Genomic DNA, 14,719 nt, shown 5'->3' on the forward strand with positions numbered 1-14,719 from the left:
ACTGTATATTTGAACCTTATTTCTGAAACTGTGAAATCTGAAAGCATATAAAGGCAAACACAACCCCTTTTACATAATTTAGAAGTACTCTGTGACTACTTGGAAACTCAGCAGAAACTCATTCTATATGCACTCAAATTTTTGAAAAAATATAAACAAAGAGAGAGCTAGCAGGTTCGGAAAATGTGTCAAACTGACTGTACCCTAGTTAAAAATGTATAATCCAACTGATACTAAAGAAGCAATGTAGCTGGATTCATCATTTCGTCTTTATCAAAAGAAAAACTACAATGCTAATCTTCAAACCACAAATATGAAAATGCTTCTTATGAGTAGAACTTGTAGGTTTTCGCGGCTATTATGATCTGTCTAAGCCCTCCAATAGGTGCTAACACCATCAGCATGACTCCAAGAACAATGCACGCCTGAAATATGAGCAGAAAACATTATGAGAATATATTCAATAACAAAGATTTACACCAATGTGCCAATAAAAACTCGACTTATATCAGCCAGAATTTTCGGGCTGATAATGTTTATCCTGAGGCCAGATCAGGCCAAAGACCAAAGTGGTCGAAAAAATTGTTATTCGGCTAGAATCAGACCATACTCGATAAGCTCTGCAGCATATAGAAAGGAAAACATACCCAATTACACCACCATGATAGGCCAAACTTCCTGGGTTTGTGAATAGCAAGCCACATGATGCAAGGAAGCTGCAAATAGAAGAAAGTTAGAACATTTGACAAGTGCAACATAAATTAAAATTCAAGATAAAATGTTGATTTAATTTAAGATTCTTTGTACGTAAAATGGACTTACAAAGTATGTAGTTGGAGCAAAGGCAAATCCTCCGAAGAATCCAAGAAGTCCTCCAAAGAAGGGGAATGTAATGGCTATAAACATTGTAAGTGCTGTGGAAGTAGAAAAAAAAAAAAAAATCAATGGTTAATCAAATTTCGATCAGTAGTCACGTTGATAGTATAATTGTAAAGAGAAAGTATATATAGAATAAGAACATTGACACTTACCCACATAACAGTTGCGACTAATAAATCTAAGGTACCAAGTAGGCTTGAAGTGCAGCTTCTTCACTAGCACAGTCTCAATCATGTCAAACACCGGCATGGCATATATCTAGAGAGGCAAAAAAAGTTCTTGATCAGTATCTTGGAAATTCATATGAAAACCATAATGTGAATCATAAAAGTTAGTATATTTCAAGGTCATTTCCTAGGGAATATTGTGCACGTCCAAGACTTTTTTTTAAGGACCCTACTGAACCGGCACCTCTCACAGGTTTAGCCAATCCAGCTCCGTAGGTCATCGCTTGAGAGTAGAGGGGGAGGTAAGGGAATCCCCCTACTCCCAACCATTTTGTAGTTGGTGGGGCTCGAGCTCGTGGCCTCAAAGTCACAAAGTGAGTTCCCAAATCCCCACCAACTCCCAAGACTTATTTGGGTACACAATTGGTATATACAGTAGATTTTCTGGTGTGTGTACAATTTCAAATTATGATACACACCTGATAGCTTCCAATAACATGGACGACCACAAACATGTTGGCCATAGCAATAAGCCAACCAGGTTTCTCTAGGGAAATAAGGATGTTATCTTCAACCTTGTTGCCAAAAACCCAATAGCCGATTAGGGCAACAGGGAAATAACATATGGCAACAACGATATAAGCAACGATAACACCCTTCCACATGGGTGCCTTGGAAGGCTTTTCTGGGGTGGAAGGGATGGTTGCTTGAATTTCGAGTACAACATTGTGTCCTGCATATGCAAAAGCCACATCTCCTAGCGCGTTGAAGAAGCCAAACATCTTCCCCACGTCACTATGGTGCTTAGCCCCGTAAGAAACGTCTGGTTGTACACCTTTCCCTAGTGATGCTGTCCATGCAATTGTAGAATAGCTGCAACATCATATCAAACCAAAAGAAATCCAACTAGTTAAAAATTAAGGCCTTGGAATACATATTTAAGGTAACTCTTAAAAGATCTTTAAAGATGTTTTGCTCGTTCAAGTGTTCACCTAAGGGACATAACAGCAGCAGCCAATGAAACAACGGCGATGGAGTTGAAGTTAGGAAGGTGAGACAGGACAAAGTGGACAGAGGAGAAGATCATGATAAAGTAGGTTGTTTTCATAGGTGCGCAATTAGTCTTGGTAGCACATATGATATCATGGACCTTTTGAAGGGATTTACCTCCGGTAACCATGTAAACAATGTTGACACCAACTTCAACAATAAGCTGTTGAGGCACCACAATCCATAGGCCTAGCTTCTCCCCAAAGGCGTATTGTCCTAGCTCGTGGTACCGGTCAAATCGCTTTCCCGGCACCATCTCATGCATCTCCACCATTTGCCACAGGGTGTACAATGTTATGATCCATGACAGTACTAGAATTACCACTCCTGGTCCCCTGTAAAACACACCAAAATTATATTAACTGTCGATATAAAAAATGCACCCTTTCATCGTCCATAGCTAGTATAGAAAAAGTAACATCATTATTGCAATATATACGTGACATTTAGGCAATTTAACATACTTTTCTTCGTGAAAACATATACAAAAACTATTACTTGGAAATGAACTCAAACATTTTAATTACGTAGAAAAATTAGGTGTTGTCTTGTTATTTTGTGCTGACTAAGCTAATTTTCTAGACCACATACGGAAATGTTGCAATTTTGTGAAAACTTACCATCCTAGATTAGCCATGGCATATGGAAGACTAAGGACTCCGGCACCAACCATAGCCGTGACATTGTGGAAGGCAGAGTACCACCATTTTGCATTCCTTGCCGATGTAATGGGAAGCCAATCATCAATTTCCTTTTGTTTTGCTAACTTTGTTTCAATATCCTGATTAAACATACACCAAAATTATAAATATAATGCAAATTCACTTAAAACATAACAAAATGATATCGTATATAAAAAATAATACAAGGAAAATATGCTAAATTTCCCTTATCATTAGAGTTCAATAGTTCACAAACATTAACTTTGAACCTATTTTCAAATATCAAACATACTTTCATAACGTTTTGAACTTATTGATATTATAGTACTCAAAGTGACAAATTAAGAAAAATGAGTCATTTTCATTGAAGATATCACAAATATGTTAGAATTGTCATGTGAAACAAATCAAGATGGTAAATTAAAGGTAACGTTGTCACAAGGTATACGTCAAAAAAGTACTATAATTAAGTATAGAATCATAAAAGAAAATACTATATAAGGAAATCGTAATCAAACTGAAGTCCAAAGAGATAAGATTATACAAGTATATTTATACAATTATACTCGTGAATTTGATCTTGATCATCATAAAAGTATTTTTATAACTTTATTTTATGTATAAACGGTGGGTTCACGGAGCTAATTAATAACAGTAGCATTTATAATTGGTAAAATTCATTGATATAAATAAACAAATAATAGGTTTGAATTCATTGTCCACCAAAATTTTCAAAGAAAATTATGAATTGACAGCAAAAATACAGCTTAGCATAAATTGAAGAGTCAAAGTCTTTAATTTATTTTAAGTCCATAACACATGGAGTGCAAAATTAGAAATTAGACAAAAATTATTGAAAATTAATTTATCAAATATTCAAATGACAACTTGTTCACATGAAAGGGCATGTCTACTACTAATTGTGTGATACATCACTTAAAATTAAGTAGCACCCCACTAACACAATTTGCAGTAGACATAACATGATAAAGAATTCCCATTTTACCCTCGCTCTTTCAAAAATCATTATTGCAAAACTTTGACTAGATAAAATGTGAACTTTTACCAAAATCTATTGACATTGAAGAAATATCTAGCAAGTTTCTTAAAAATTTCAGGTAAATAAAATCCGTAAAGACTAATCACCTCAAATTTTCTAAGTCATTTACGATTAACTGATAGGTGTTTTGAATTGAGATTAAATTTAAGAGACATTTTTCTTGTGTATAGTAGCTCCATTAGTAATTTTGACTTTTGAAGTCTTTACATTAAAGGTTGACCATAAAAAATAAAAAAAGTCGTTAACAAACTAAAAGCTTGGTTATCCCTCAAAAATAATAACTAGGGGAATCAAAGTTGTCATCGATGGGATAAAAATGATAGAGTAAAAGACATTTTTACCGAGAAAAGGAAAGATAAGTAATGGTAATTAAAAATACAAGTTATCCTAATCTAATTTCTAACTTATGCCAAACAAAGAAAAATAATATTTCTATTCTTATTCAATACCCACTAATTCTCCATCCGTATCCCATATTTTTACAGTAAATGATTATCATCAATGTGAAATGAAAACATATGATAACCCAAAACAAACAACCCAAATGATGCACACAATCTACTATTCTAAAGATAGAAAAAAGAGATATTTACATTGATACGCCCATAAGAAGTGCTGGGGACAGAAGGAGCCATATTTGTACAATTTGTCAATTGTAGAATCAACTCACTTTATAAAATTGACCAAAAAGTTTGGAGATTTCCTATTTTTTGTGGAGTTAACAATTCACACCAAACCACAAAAAACACCCCCCAAAAAAAAAGTAGAAAACTGCCAAATTATGAACTTTTAATTTGGAAGACTTCCTAAAGGGTTAAGCTACTATCATTACACCACTTTTTATAGGATAAAAAGTCAAGTCCACGCCCTTAAACTTCACATTACATTCCTACCATGAACTACACTCCTACATACAAATATACAATTAATAATTTGATTTTTCTCACTCAATTTTTTATTTATTTATTTATTTTTTTAACAATATAATTGTTCAATTTGGCTATTAATTTATTATGTCATTTTTCTTAATTCAAATGATTGGAAAGCCGAGTTTTAAGTTTCAACTAAAAAAGTCCAAATATATCACTCATCATTATATATTTTTTTTTTGGTGCAAATCATTATATTTATTAAATATTCTAAACAAGCAAGATTTGCTTGAAGAACTAGCTAGTAGCTATGGTTGAATATAAATGGTCATCACGCCATGTCGCCATATATACCCTTTTCTTGTGTATATAAAGAATTTTAATTTACACTTAAAATTTTCATATATAAACAGTATATATATATATATTTTTTAGTGTTCAGAGAGTCACAAAGGGCGGGAGTGAGAATCAATCCTAGGATCTCCTGGAATCGGGAGGGAAGCTCTAACCACTTGAGTTATACCTCACTCTCTATATAAACAATATATAATAGATAGAGAACGATTATATTCTCAAATGTATGTTGGACCACTAAACCAATTTTTTTTTTTTAACCAATTCAAAAAGGTATGTGAGGAGCAGGAATAATCACAGGCCAACATCATATAGATTTATTTTAAACGTGAAAATTTGGGTCAACAAGTAGGATTCGAGATTAATTTCAAATAGAGAGTTCAAATAATCTTAATACAAATATCATAAGTGATGAGTCAAATCAGGCTTCACGTTGTTTGGGCTCAATTCAGCTTAAGTAGGGTTAGAGGTTTCTCTCAATGTATTTTGGGTAGGGTTCTCCGGTAGGGTTATGGTTTTTCAACATTAACTTCGTTTTGTGTGTGAACTTAAGTATCAGAAATAAATATATATACTATTTAGATGTATTTGAACAATGAGTTTGACCAGGTTCATAGCTTAAAATATTTTCTTAAAGTATTATATGTAAATTAAAATCTTCAAAACTTCCCTAAAAAGCACAATTAATTAAATCAATATTCAATACCATCATCCTATCTTGTAAACTATGCTTTAATTGGATAAATTATATTCAAATTTCATTAGAAGACAAATAATGTATGTCACATGGTGAGAAGTTATGATCCGGAATTCTTGATCATATAATTTAAAGGTTAAAATACCACCTAAGATGCTCTTGAAGATCAAATTACAAGGGGGTTGGATTGAAAAATATAATTAAAAATAAATCAAGGTTTATCAAAGATAGTGTAAAATACAATTATAATTCAACTATTTTGTCGATACCTATATCACTTTTTTAATCATAAAAAAAATATTCAAATAAACATAACAAGGTATCATTAAACAAATAAGAATCAGGTTAATTCATTACTCCATTCGTTTCCGAATATTGTTAGTTCACATTTAAAATTTTGTCACACACTTTTTAACTTATAATGAAATCAAGAAAAGAACAATTAGCATATCGAAAAAATTCTTAAGGCCAGATATAATGATCATATATATGAATACATCCAAATAACAACAATAATAAACTAACTATATTATATGAACCATATAAATTGCAATAAAAGAAATCATATAAACAATTAAAGAGAAAAGAAATCATACTGTGAATTTTGAAGGAGGTCGAGTATCCATTTAATTGGCTAGGAAATTAACAGAAGGAGATTAAAAATTTGGGAATTGAATCTCCTTCTGAAATTGTGCGCAAAATAAAAGTAATGCGTTACACACTTTATATAAAAATTAGTTGTAAAATTGTAATCACCAAATCTCCTCTTTTGGTAAAGTTTTAATCTCTCTCCTACTGTCAATGAGTTGTGGAAATTTACTGCTTTATATAGCAATAAAACGAGTGAATTGAATCTGGAATCATGAATTTTTATTTATTTTATTTATTTTTATTTTATGATGCATGTATATGGATTTTATTAAGGATTTAAGGATAAGAGAGTGTAACAAGTATTTCTGTATTTGACTTTTTGACGTATCATAAGTATATTGTACATAATTTTCTGTTTTATAATTTTTAACTTAGACTTTTAATAGGAGTGTCTCTTACAATGTCAGGTTTTTTTTATAGAAGATAAAAATACCTTAATATGAAAAAAGCAAAAAACAGGATTATGTTTAAATTATATCGAGGTAACTAATGACAATGTTAAGTATATGTTTGCCCCGTGCCGTTTGTCCTCAAAAATAAATATTAAGTACATGTACAATATTTATTTAATATGGCCAATATACCAGCCTTACATATAGAACTATGCACTTTTGAACTAACTATTCATAAGTGTTACTACCTAGTACCTACGGACTACAGATTACTACTTATCGTGATGGTTGCACCTACATAAATGACATTACGGAAATACAGCTAAAATAATTTAGTCCAATTTTAATATAATTTACATATTTTATATTGGCAAATTTCTCAAATGTATTACTTCGTATCACTTAGCAATTTTGCATTATAATTACACAGAAAAAGGTTGTTTTTATTGCTTAATCTTTGTTAATGACATGATCTTTGCGTAAAATATTGCTTGATATTTGTTAATAACATTTATCTTTATTTCTTTTTCTTTTTTCTTTTTTTATTTTTTTTACCACTATTCAACACTTAAGAGTTGACAGATCGAGTTTATCTAGCCTCTTATTTTGGTGGGCGAAAAACTTGTGGCACCTGTTTCCTTTTGTCATTTTATTACTCCGTATTATTATTATTTTATTTTTTGAAAGGTTCCTTTAATTATTAAAATTACATAAACCACCAGATTATTTAAATATTTACTGCACTCTAATTTCAGTTTTAACTATAAAGACAAGTGTAAGGGTTTAATAATCTCATACATTTGACATGAAAACTTCAAACTTATTATTTCTACCTTCTAAATTATTTACACTTATTCTCCTTACTCCCGAAAATGCTCAACTTCCTATCGCGTGATTTTGTGTGGGTAAATGTTGACGGAATAACGTGATTAGTTTATATGTTAAGAGGTGATATTCAAAACATAGGATTAATAAATACTATTATAAACGGCCTAGTAAGTCATCCCCACAAAGAAAAAGGATATATATGTTGTATACACAAAGACAAGTGAGGCGATTCTTTTATAAGGGTGATTGGAATTTTATTTAATTAGCATACGTCATAGTATAAAAATCACTTATGTTAGTTATGTACCACAATATTATGCAATTCAAGTGATCAACACAAAATTTTCAAACAATCAAATTTGTATTCTGTTAACTTGTGGGTACATCCGTCCAAACAAGTCCTAAAAATATATGTAAAGACATGATCACATTAATTATTTAATACTAAAAAAAAGGCTGTCCAATGTTGAATTTAGCAAGAATATATCACATGGTGAGAAGTTGTTATCCTCATATTTTAAGGGTCAACTATCAACTAACGGCTTAACTTAAGGATTTAAAAGAATACTAAAATATTAACTTGAAAGATTAACTTACATGAATTATATATAGTAAGTAACTGATATACAGTACAAGAATTAATTCCAATTAATTGTTTATAGATTACTACTATAATGTTTCAGAGGAATATTGTAAGTTACTTATTATAATGTTAATTTACATTGCACCAAAAAAAAAAGGTTAATTTACATTGTTTTGACGTGTATTCATTCTTTAATACCATTGTTGAATAGATGAACTGTGAGACTAAAAACTCAATTCCACTCTCATAGTTTGTATTGAATTCTTAATTTTCAAAATTGAAAATGAGGTAGCTATCATGTACTTCGTTCATATATAAATTTTCTACATTACATCAACAAAAATCGAACAAGATAGTCTCATAAAATATATTTACAATGAACTGACTAGGAAGAATTCTCAACCTATTTTAAACAATCAAAGTCATAAACACAAAATTTAAATCATATTACTCACTTCTTTTTTTCGTGTTTGTGTAATTTCTAGTATTTTTCGTTTTACTTTCTTAAATTACATAATGTCACATTCTTGGTGACGTACCTAATTGATTCCAATTTAATAGCTTAACTAATACAAGCAACCAATCTTTGGCTAAAAATTATACCATTGCAATTGAATGTCCATCCTAAACAATGGCACAATTAAATTCATACATCATATTACAAATTACAATCATATACTAGATGTACAAATACTAATACCAAATAAAACAGAGTACAAAAGATTTAATCCAATAATAAAAACATGATCAAACAAAAAAACAGAGAAAACTTACTGCGCTATTCTGAGGAGAAGCTTGAGTTACTTGAGTAACCATATTAACACCTTGATTAAAATACAAATCGCCCAAAACCCGAGTTTCGTTTAACTTGTAATCAAAGATTAACAAACTCAATCTCAAGATAATTGATCTTCTTTTGATACCTTATATACTAATTAGCAATATACAATATATATGAAGTATATACTACTATATAGTTTTAAATAATGTATAAATGTGAAGATGGGTTGAGAATGTGATAAAATGGTAGCTTATATGGGCAAAGAATGGTGTGTATGAAAGATTAATGCAAGTTGAAGTAAACGGAGAGAGAAAACAAGACTGACGTATAACCCCTTTGACTATTAGACTTCTACCTACGAAAATTCTACGAACTTCCCATCTTTTTTTTTTTTTTTTTTGTCTATTTCGTTATTATAATTTTATTTTATGAATTCCACACTCTTGTTAAGATGTCAATTATCGAAATATGTGTCTATTATACACCCGCGTTTAATGTTATACACTATGTTTTTATATTTGTGATGTTTTGTTCTTCGAAGATTTGTTTTACACTATCTAAAAGTTTAATATGATGGTTAATGTTCTGAGATTTGTATTTGTATCCATCATGGCTCTTCACATAGGAGTCCTGACCTTTGAGCTTATGTCCAAGGCTAAATATTTCACTATTGTTAGATCTTAGAATATATCATATTATCAGGTTATTAAGTCATACCAAGAAATATTTAAAGATCATAAAAGTTGTGCAACAGTGTTTTGGAATTTAGGTCCTACATAGGCTAAATGTAAGTCGTGTTTGGATTATGACATATTCTACGGAGGTTTTCTTTTGAAGTCACTTTAGATTAAGCAAGATTCAAAAGCTGTTGCTTGTTGGCTTATTATGAAAATTCAATTAGTTGATACGAGTCATTTTATTTAGACACGTTTGTCAATTCATAGCTTTAAATGTAAATATCTTTAGTTGTGTATTTAGCAAAAATTATGAAATTTTGATATTTAGAAAATAGACATTGAGATGAATCTAACATGATCCCACATAACTAGTATTTATTTATCACTAAATCACAAAACAAAGTCAAACTAGGTTACATAAATAATACATAAAATCAAAATGTGTCAATTAAAAAAAACAAAAATGGTATTACCTTATTATTAACACAATGAGACATGAAACTAATTTCGAACTAGCCTGTAGTCCTATACTACTAGTTCGGTTTAGGCTCAAACCTGATATGCCCAAATGCCCAATTGTGTTGAGATCAACCCTGATTGAGTTTGGCCCAATAGTTGAACCGACCCAAGCCTCGCTTTTTGCGTACATTTTTCTACCATATCTAATTTTTTTAGATTCACATTTTCTTCTATTGGGTCAATAATGGAGGAATTCCGGCAGCTTATTAGATTACTCCCATGAATCAATGCCAACAAGGCAACAACCATTACAAACTGTTTTTCTATCCCATGTACAGAACATGATGCGCATTATGACTCCGAAAAATTATGTTGCTCCTTATCTCTATTATGTTAAGTTGCATAGTAATTAACTTTCAAAATTGAAATTTAAAATTTGATTCACTTTACATTTGTCTCTCTACTCTCTAAGAGTTCCATGTTTTCAAGATTCATAACAATTTGTATACATATTACGTACCTTTTTAAAATTATACACGATATTTAGGGATTTCTCCAAAAATAGGATTACGATAAGTTGTAGTCATATACAAGTATATTTCAAATATCATCATTAATCATATTGTTATATTAATCGCGTCGTTCTCATCTTCTTTTTACTTAGCCTAGATAGGATTATTTGGAAAATTCAATACTCTTAAGTCTTAACATATAATGTTATCTCTTAGCACTCTCCTCCTTTGGGAATAAGTTACTTTCAAGTTTTTTTAGTCAAATATAATTAGGATAAGCATACTTAGAAGACCATGAAAAACGCTAACACTAAAAAAAGAAAAGTTGGTCAACCTTTAATTTTTGTGGTACCTTCTTTCTGTCATTTTGGCTGCTAAAAGGCTAAAATAGTTGAATTATGCCAATAGAAAAAGAATCCCACGTCAAAATTCAAAAAACTTTAATTTTAATAATGTTGTTCATCACATAATTATACCAATATTATATACTTCGTATTAAATTAGCATAATTGATTCATGAGGTACGATACATATTGGTTTGGTTTTACAATTATATACAAGTTTGATCAACATTGTAATACATGCTAAAGTTCTTCTAATATATTCTTTAAATTTGTTTTCCTATATACTTGAACTATTGTTAAAATTATACTCGATATCTATTCAAAAAAAAAAAAAAAAAAAAAAAAAAAAAAAAACCCTCCATATGAAAAGTGTGAAATGATAAATAAAGCAAAAATGCAGTATTAAATAGAGTTGTCAAAAGTTAACCCGACCTGAAATACCAACTCAAAATCGATTATTAACCGAACCATCTTAACTCAAAAAATGGTGGCCCAAACCCGACCTGAAACCAACCCTAGACCCGAGTGTGTGAGACCCGAACCCGAACATGAATAGACCTGGAGATGACCCGACCCGAATGTAACCCGTAAATTATTGACCTGAATCGACTCCAACTTGAACTGAAATTGACCCAAACCCGTTTTAACCCGTCAAAACCCGAATTTAACCCGACTTGTTACTAACCTGACCTGAATTCAACTCGACCCATTCCTGAACCAACCCGAATTTAACCCAACCTGTTACAAACCCGACCCGAAATCAACCCGAATTGTTATTAACCTGCCCAAATTCAACCCGACTTGTTATTGACCCGACCCGAGTTTTACCAGACCTATTACTAACCCAACCAAAAAATTCAACCCAATCTATTACTAACCCGACTCGAAATCAACACGACTTGTTATTGACCCGACCTAAATTAAACCCAAATTGTTCCTGATCCGATTTCAAATCACCTCAAAAACAATTTAGACCACCTTATTATTGTTGATCAAAACATTTTGTCTAGGGAGACCAAGTCGGTCCAGGCCAGCAAAAGAAAGGAGCATCATCCTCAAATTAAGAATTAAATATAGTATATATTTGTTGTATGGTCAAAGGAGATGATTATCTTCCTAATTATAGACTATAGTTCCCTTGTATATTTCCATACATATTATAGTCAAAAGGAAATAATTAGCTTGATAAAAATGATAATCGAATATGACGTGACTTGGAATGACCCGACCTGATTGTAACCTGCAAATTATTGACTTGAACATAACCCGACTTGAATTCGAGAATAACCCGACTTGGAAATGACCCAAACTGATTATAACCCGCAAATTATTGACTTGAACCGAACTCGAATTGAACCCGAGAATGACCCGGCTTAAAAATGACTCGACATGATGATAACCCAAAACCAATAAGAATTATTACACGACTCAAGCATTACCCAATCCAAACCCGACCCGCATAGGTTATGGATTAAATTCGAATTTACCCGGCCACTCTTACCGACCTAAACCCAACCAGTTTACCCGAATTGAAAGCTCTGACCGAAACCTCCAAAAATTCTCAAAAAGCGTGGATATTAGCCTTAAATTTTGGAATTTTTTTTTCACCCGGAAATAAAAATTGCTCAAATGTTTACAATGGTCCCTAATATCTTCCAGAAGTCCAATTGGCTGGGTGGAACCATCCAATTTGCCTATAAACGACCAATTTACCAGTTTACAACTTGCACTGATTTCATTAACTCAAGCCTACCACGAACATTTATGACAACATATAATGATCATATATGGTTCCAAATGACATTATATGACCACGAGATCTATCCCCTAAAATCTCAGTGCTTTTCGACACCGGGCCACGAAACAATCAAAATTTCTCAAAAAGCGTGGATATTAGCCTTCAAATTTGGAATTTTTTGACTCTTTTTTTGCCCCAATATAAAAATTTCCGAAATACTAACCATGGTCCCTAATACCCTCCGGGAGTCCAATTGGGTGGGTGGAACCATCTAATTTGCCTTAAAACGACTAATTTACCGGTTTACAACTTCCACCGATTTCATTAATTCAAGCCTACCACGAACTTTTATGACAACAAATAATGATTGATGCGGTTCCAAGGCATCAATATTGTTATTATAATTATTTTTATTTTTATTTTTAGTTTATTATTAGATGACCGAATTTATTAGGATATTTTTGTTAGTTTAATTTGGTTAGTATAAGATAAGCTTAACTTTAAAGATCATATTTGCAAAATATTATCTTTACAAGTTTGAGTTAGTTTCCTAGTTAGATTAGAATTTGTTTTACCGATTTTTAGGCTAATTATTTAGCTTATAAATACGTGATGGTGTTTAACGAAAAGTAATGATTGATTGATTTGAAATTTATAAAGTTTTACGTAAGTTTGTGCTTGTGTATTCTTGGCCTAGTTTAGGTTTTAAGCTCGTGTTGCTTAGCGTTTCTTGACCGAGACTCAAGATTCCAAACTTTTCAACTGTGATTGAAGGTTATATCCATAAAAATTCATATTAATGATCATATATGGTTCCAAATGACATTATATGACTCCAAGATGTATTCCCTAAAATTTCAAGACTTTTCAACACCGGGAACGAAGACTCCAAAAATTCTCAAAAAGCGTGGATATTAGCCTTCAATTTTGGAAAATTTTGATTTTTTTCAACCCGGAAATAAAAATTGCTGAAATGTTTACCATGGTCCCTAATATCCTTCGGAAGTCCAATTGGGTGGGCGAAACCATCCAATTTGCCTTTAAACGACCAATTTACCAGTTTACAACTTGCATCGATTTCAATAATTCAAGCCTACAAGGCTACAACGAAGATATATGACAACATATAATGATCATATATGGTTCCAAACGACATTGTATGACCCTGAGATGTATCCCCTAAAATCTTAAGGATTTTCGACAACAGGCTCCGAAACCTCTAAAATTTCTCAAAAAGCGTGGATATTAGCCTTCAATTTTAGAATATTTTGACTTTTTTTTTGCCCGAATATAAAAATTGCCGAAACGCTCACCATGGTCTCTAATACCCTTCGGGAGTCAAATTGGGTGGGGGGAACCATCTAATTTGCTTTAAAACAACCAATTTTCCGGTTTACAACTTGCACCGATTTCATTAATTCAAGCCTACAATGAACATTTATGACAACAAATAATGATCATATATGGTTCCAAATGACATTATATGACTCCAAGATGTATTCTCTAAAATTTCAAGACTTTTCAACACCGGGAACGAAGACTCCGAAAATTCTCAAAAAGCGTGGATATTATAGCCTTCAATTTTGGAAAATTTTGACTTTTTTCGCCTGTAAAAAAAATTGCCGAAATATTTACCATGGTCTCTAATATCTTCCGGGAGTCCAATTGGGTGGGCGGAACCATCCAATTTGCCTTGAAACGACAAATTTACCGGTTTACAACTTGCACCGATTTCATTAACACAAGCCTACCACGAATATTTATGGCAACAAATAATAATAATGTAAGGTTAAAAACGAAATTATATGACCCCGAGATATACCCCCTATAATTTCAAGCCTTTTCGACACCGGGCGTCGAAACCTCCAAAATTTCTCAAAAAACGTGGATATTCATCTTCAATTTTTGAATTTTTTAACATATTTTTCGCCAGTAAATAAAAATTGTAGAAATATTGACCATGGTATCTAATACCCTCCGGGAGTGCAATTGGATGGGTGAAACCATCCAATTTGC

At 31.7% G+C, this 14,719-nt stretch overlaps 1 protein-coding gene across 4 annotated transcripts; it reads right to left on the reverse strand.

Moving 5' to 3' along the window:
* Nucleotides 1-96: 96 nt before the first annotated feature.
* On the reverse strand, nt 97-9,575 carry LOC110717169 (lysine histidine transporter 2-like). 4 transcript variants are annotated; one of them, XM_021895810.1, is made up of 8 exons: nt 8,967-9,575; nt 2,717-2,877; nt 2,039-2,431; nt 1,526-1,919; nt 1,032-1,137; nt 823-914; nt 648-716; nt 97-425 (listed from the first exon to the last, which is right to left on the reverse strand). In XM_021895810.1, the coding sequence occupies exons 1-8, from the start codon at nt 9,006-9,008 to the stop codon at nt 327-329; spliced, it is 1,356 nt and encodes a 451-aa protein (XP_021751502.1). In that variant the 5' UTR covers nt 9,009-9,575; the 3' UTR covers nt 97-326. The 4 variants fall into 4 exon arrangements, with proteins under 4 accessions (XP_021751502.1, XP_021751504.1, XP_021751503.1 ...); XM_021895812.1 differs by lacking the exon at nt 8,967-9,575 and adding an exon at nt 6,335-8,227; XM_021895811.1 differs by lacking the exon at nt 8,967-9,575 and adding an exon at nt 4,412-4,761.
* Nucleotides 9,576-14,719: the final 5,144 nt, after the last annotated feature.

Source organism: Chenopodium quinoa, unplaced genomic scaffold, assembly GCF_001683475.1.
Source record: "Chenopodium quinoa cultivar QQ74 unplaced genomic scaffold, ASM168347v1, whole genome shotgun sequence".
Taxonomy (NCBI): domain Eukaryota; kingdom Viridiplantae; phylum Streptophyta; class Magnoliopsida; order Caryophyllales; family Amaranthaceae; genus Chenopodium; species Chenopodium quinoa.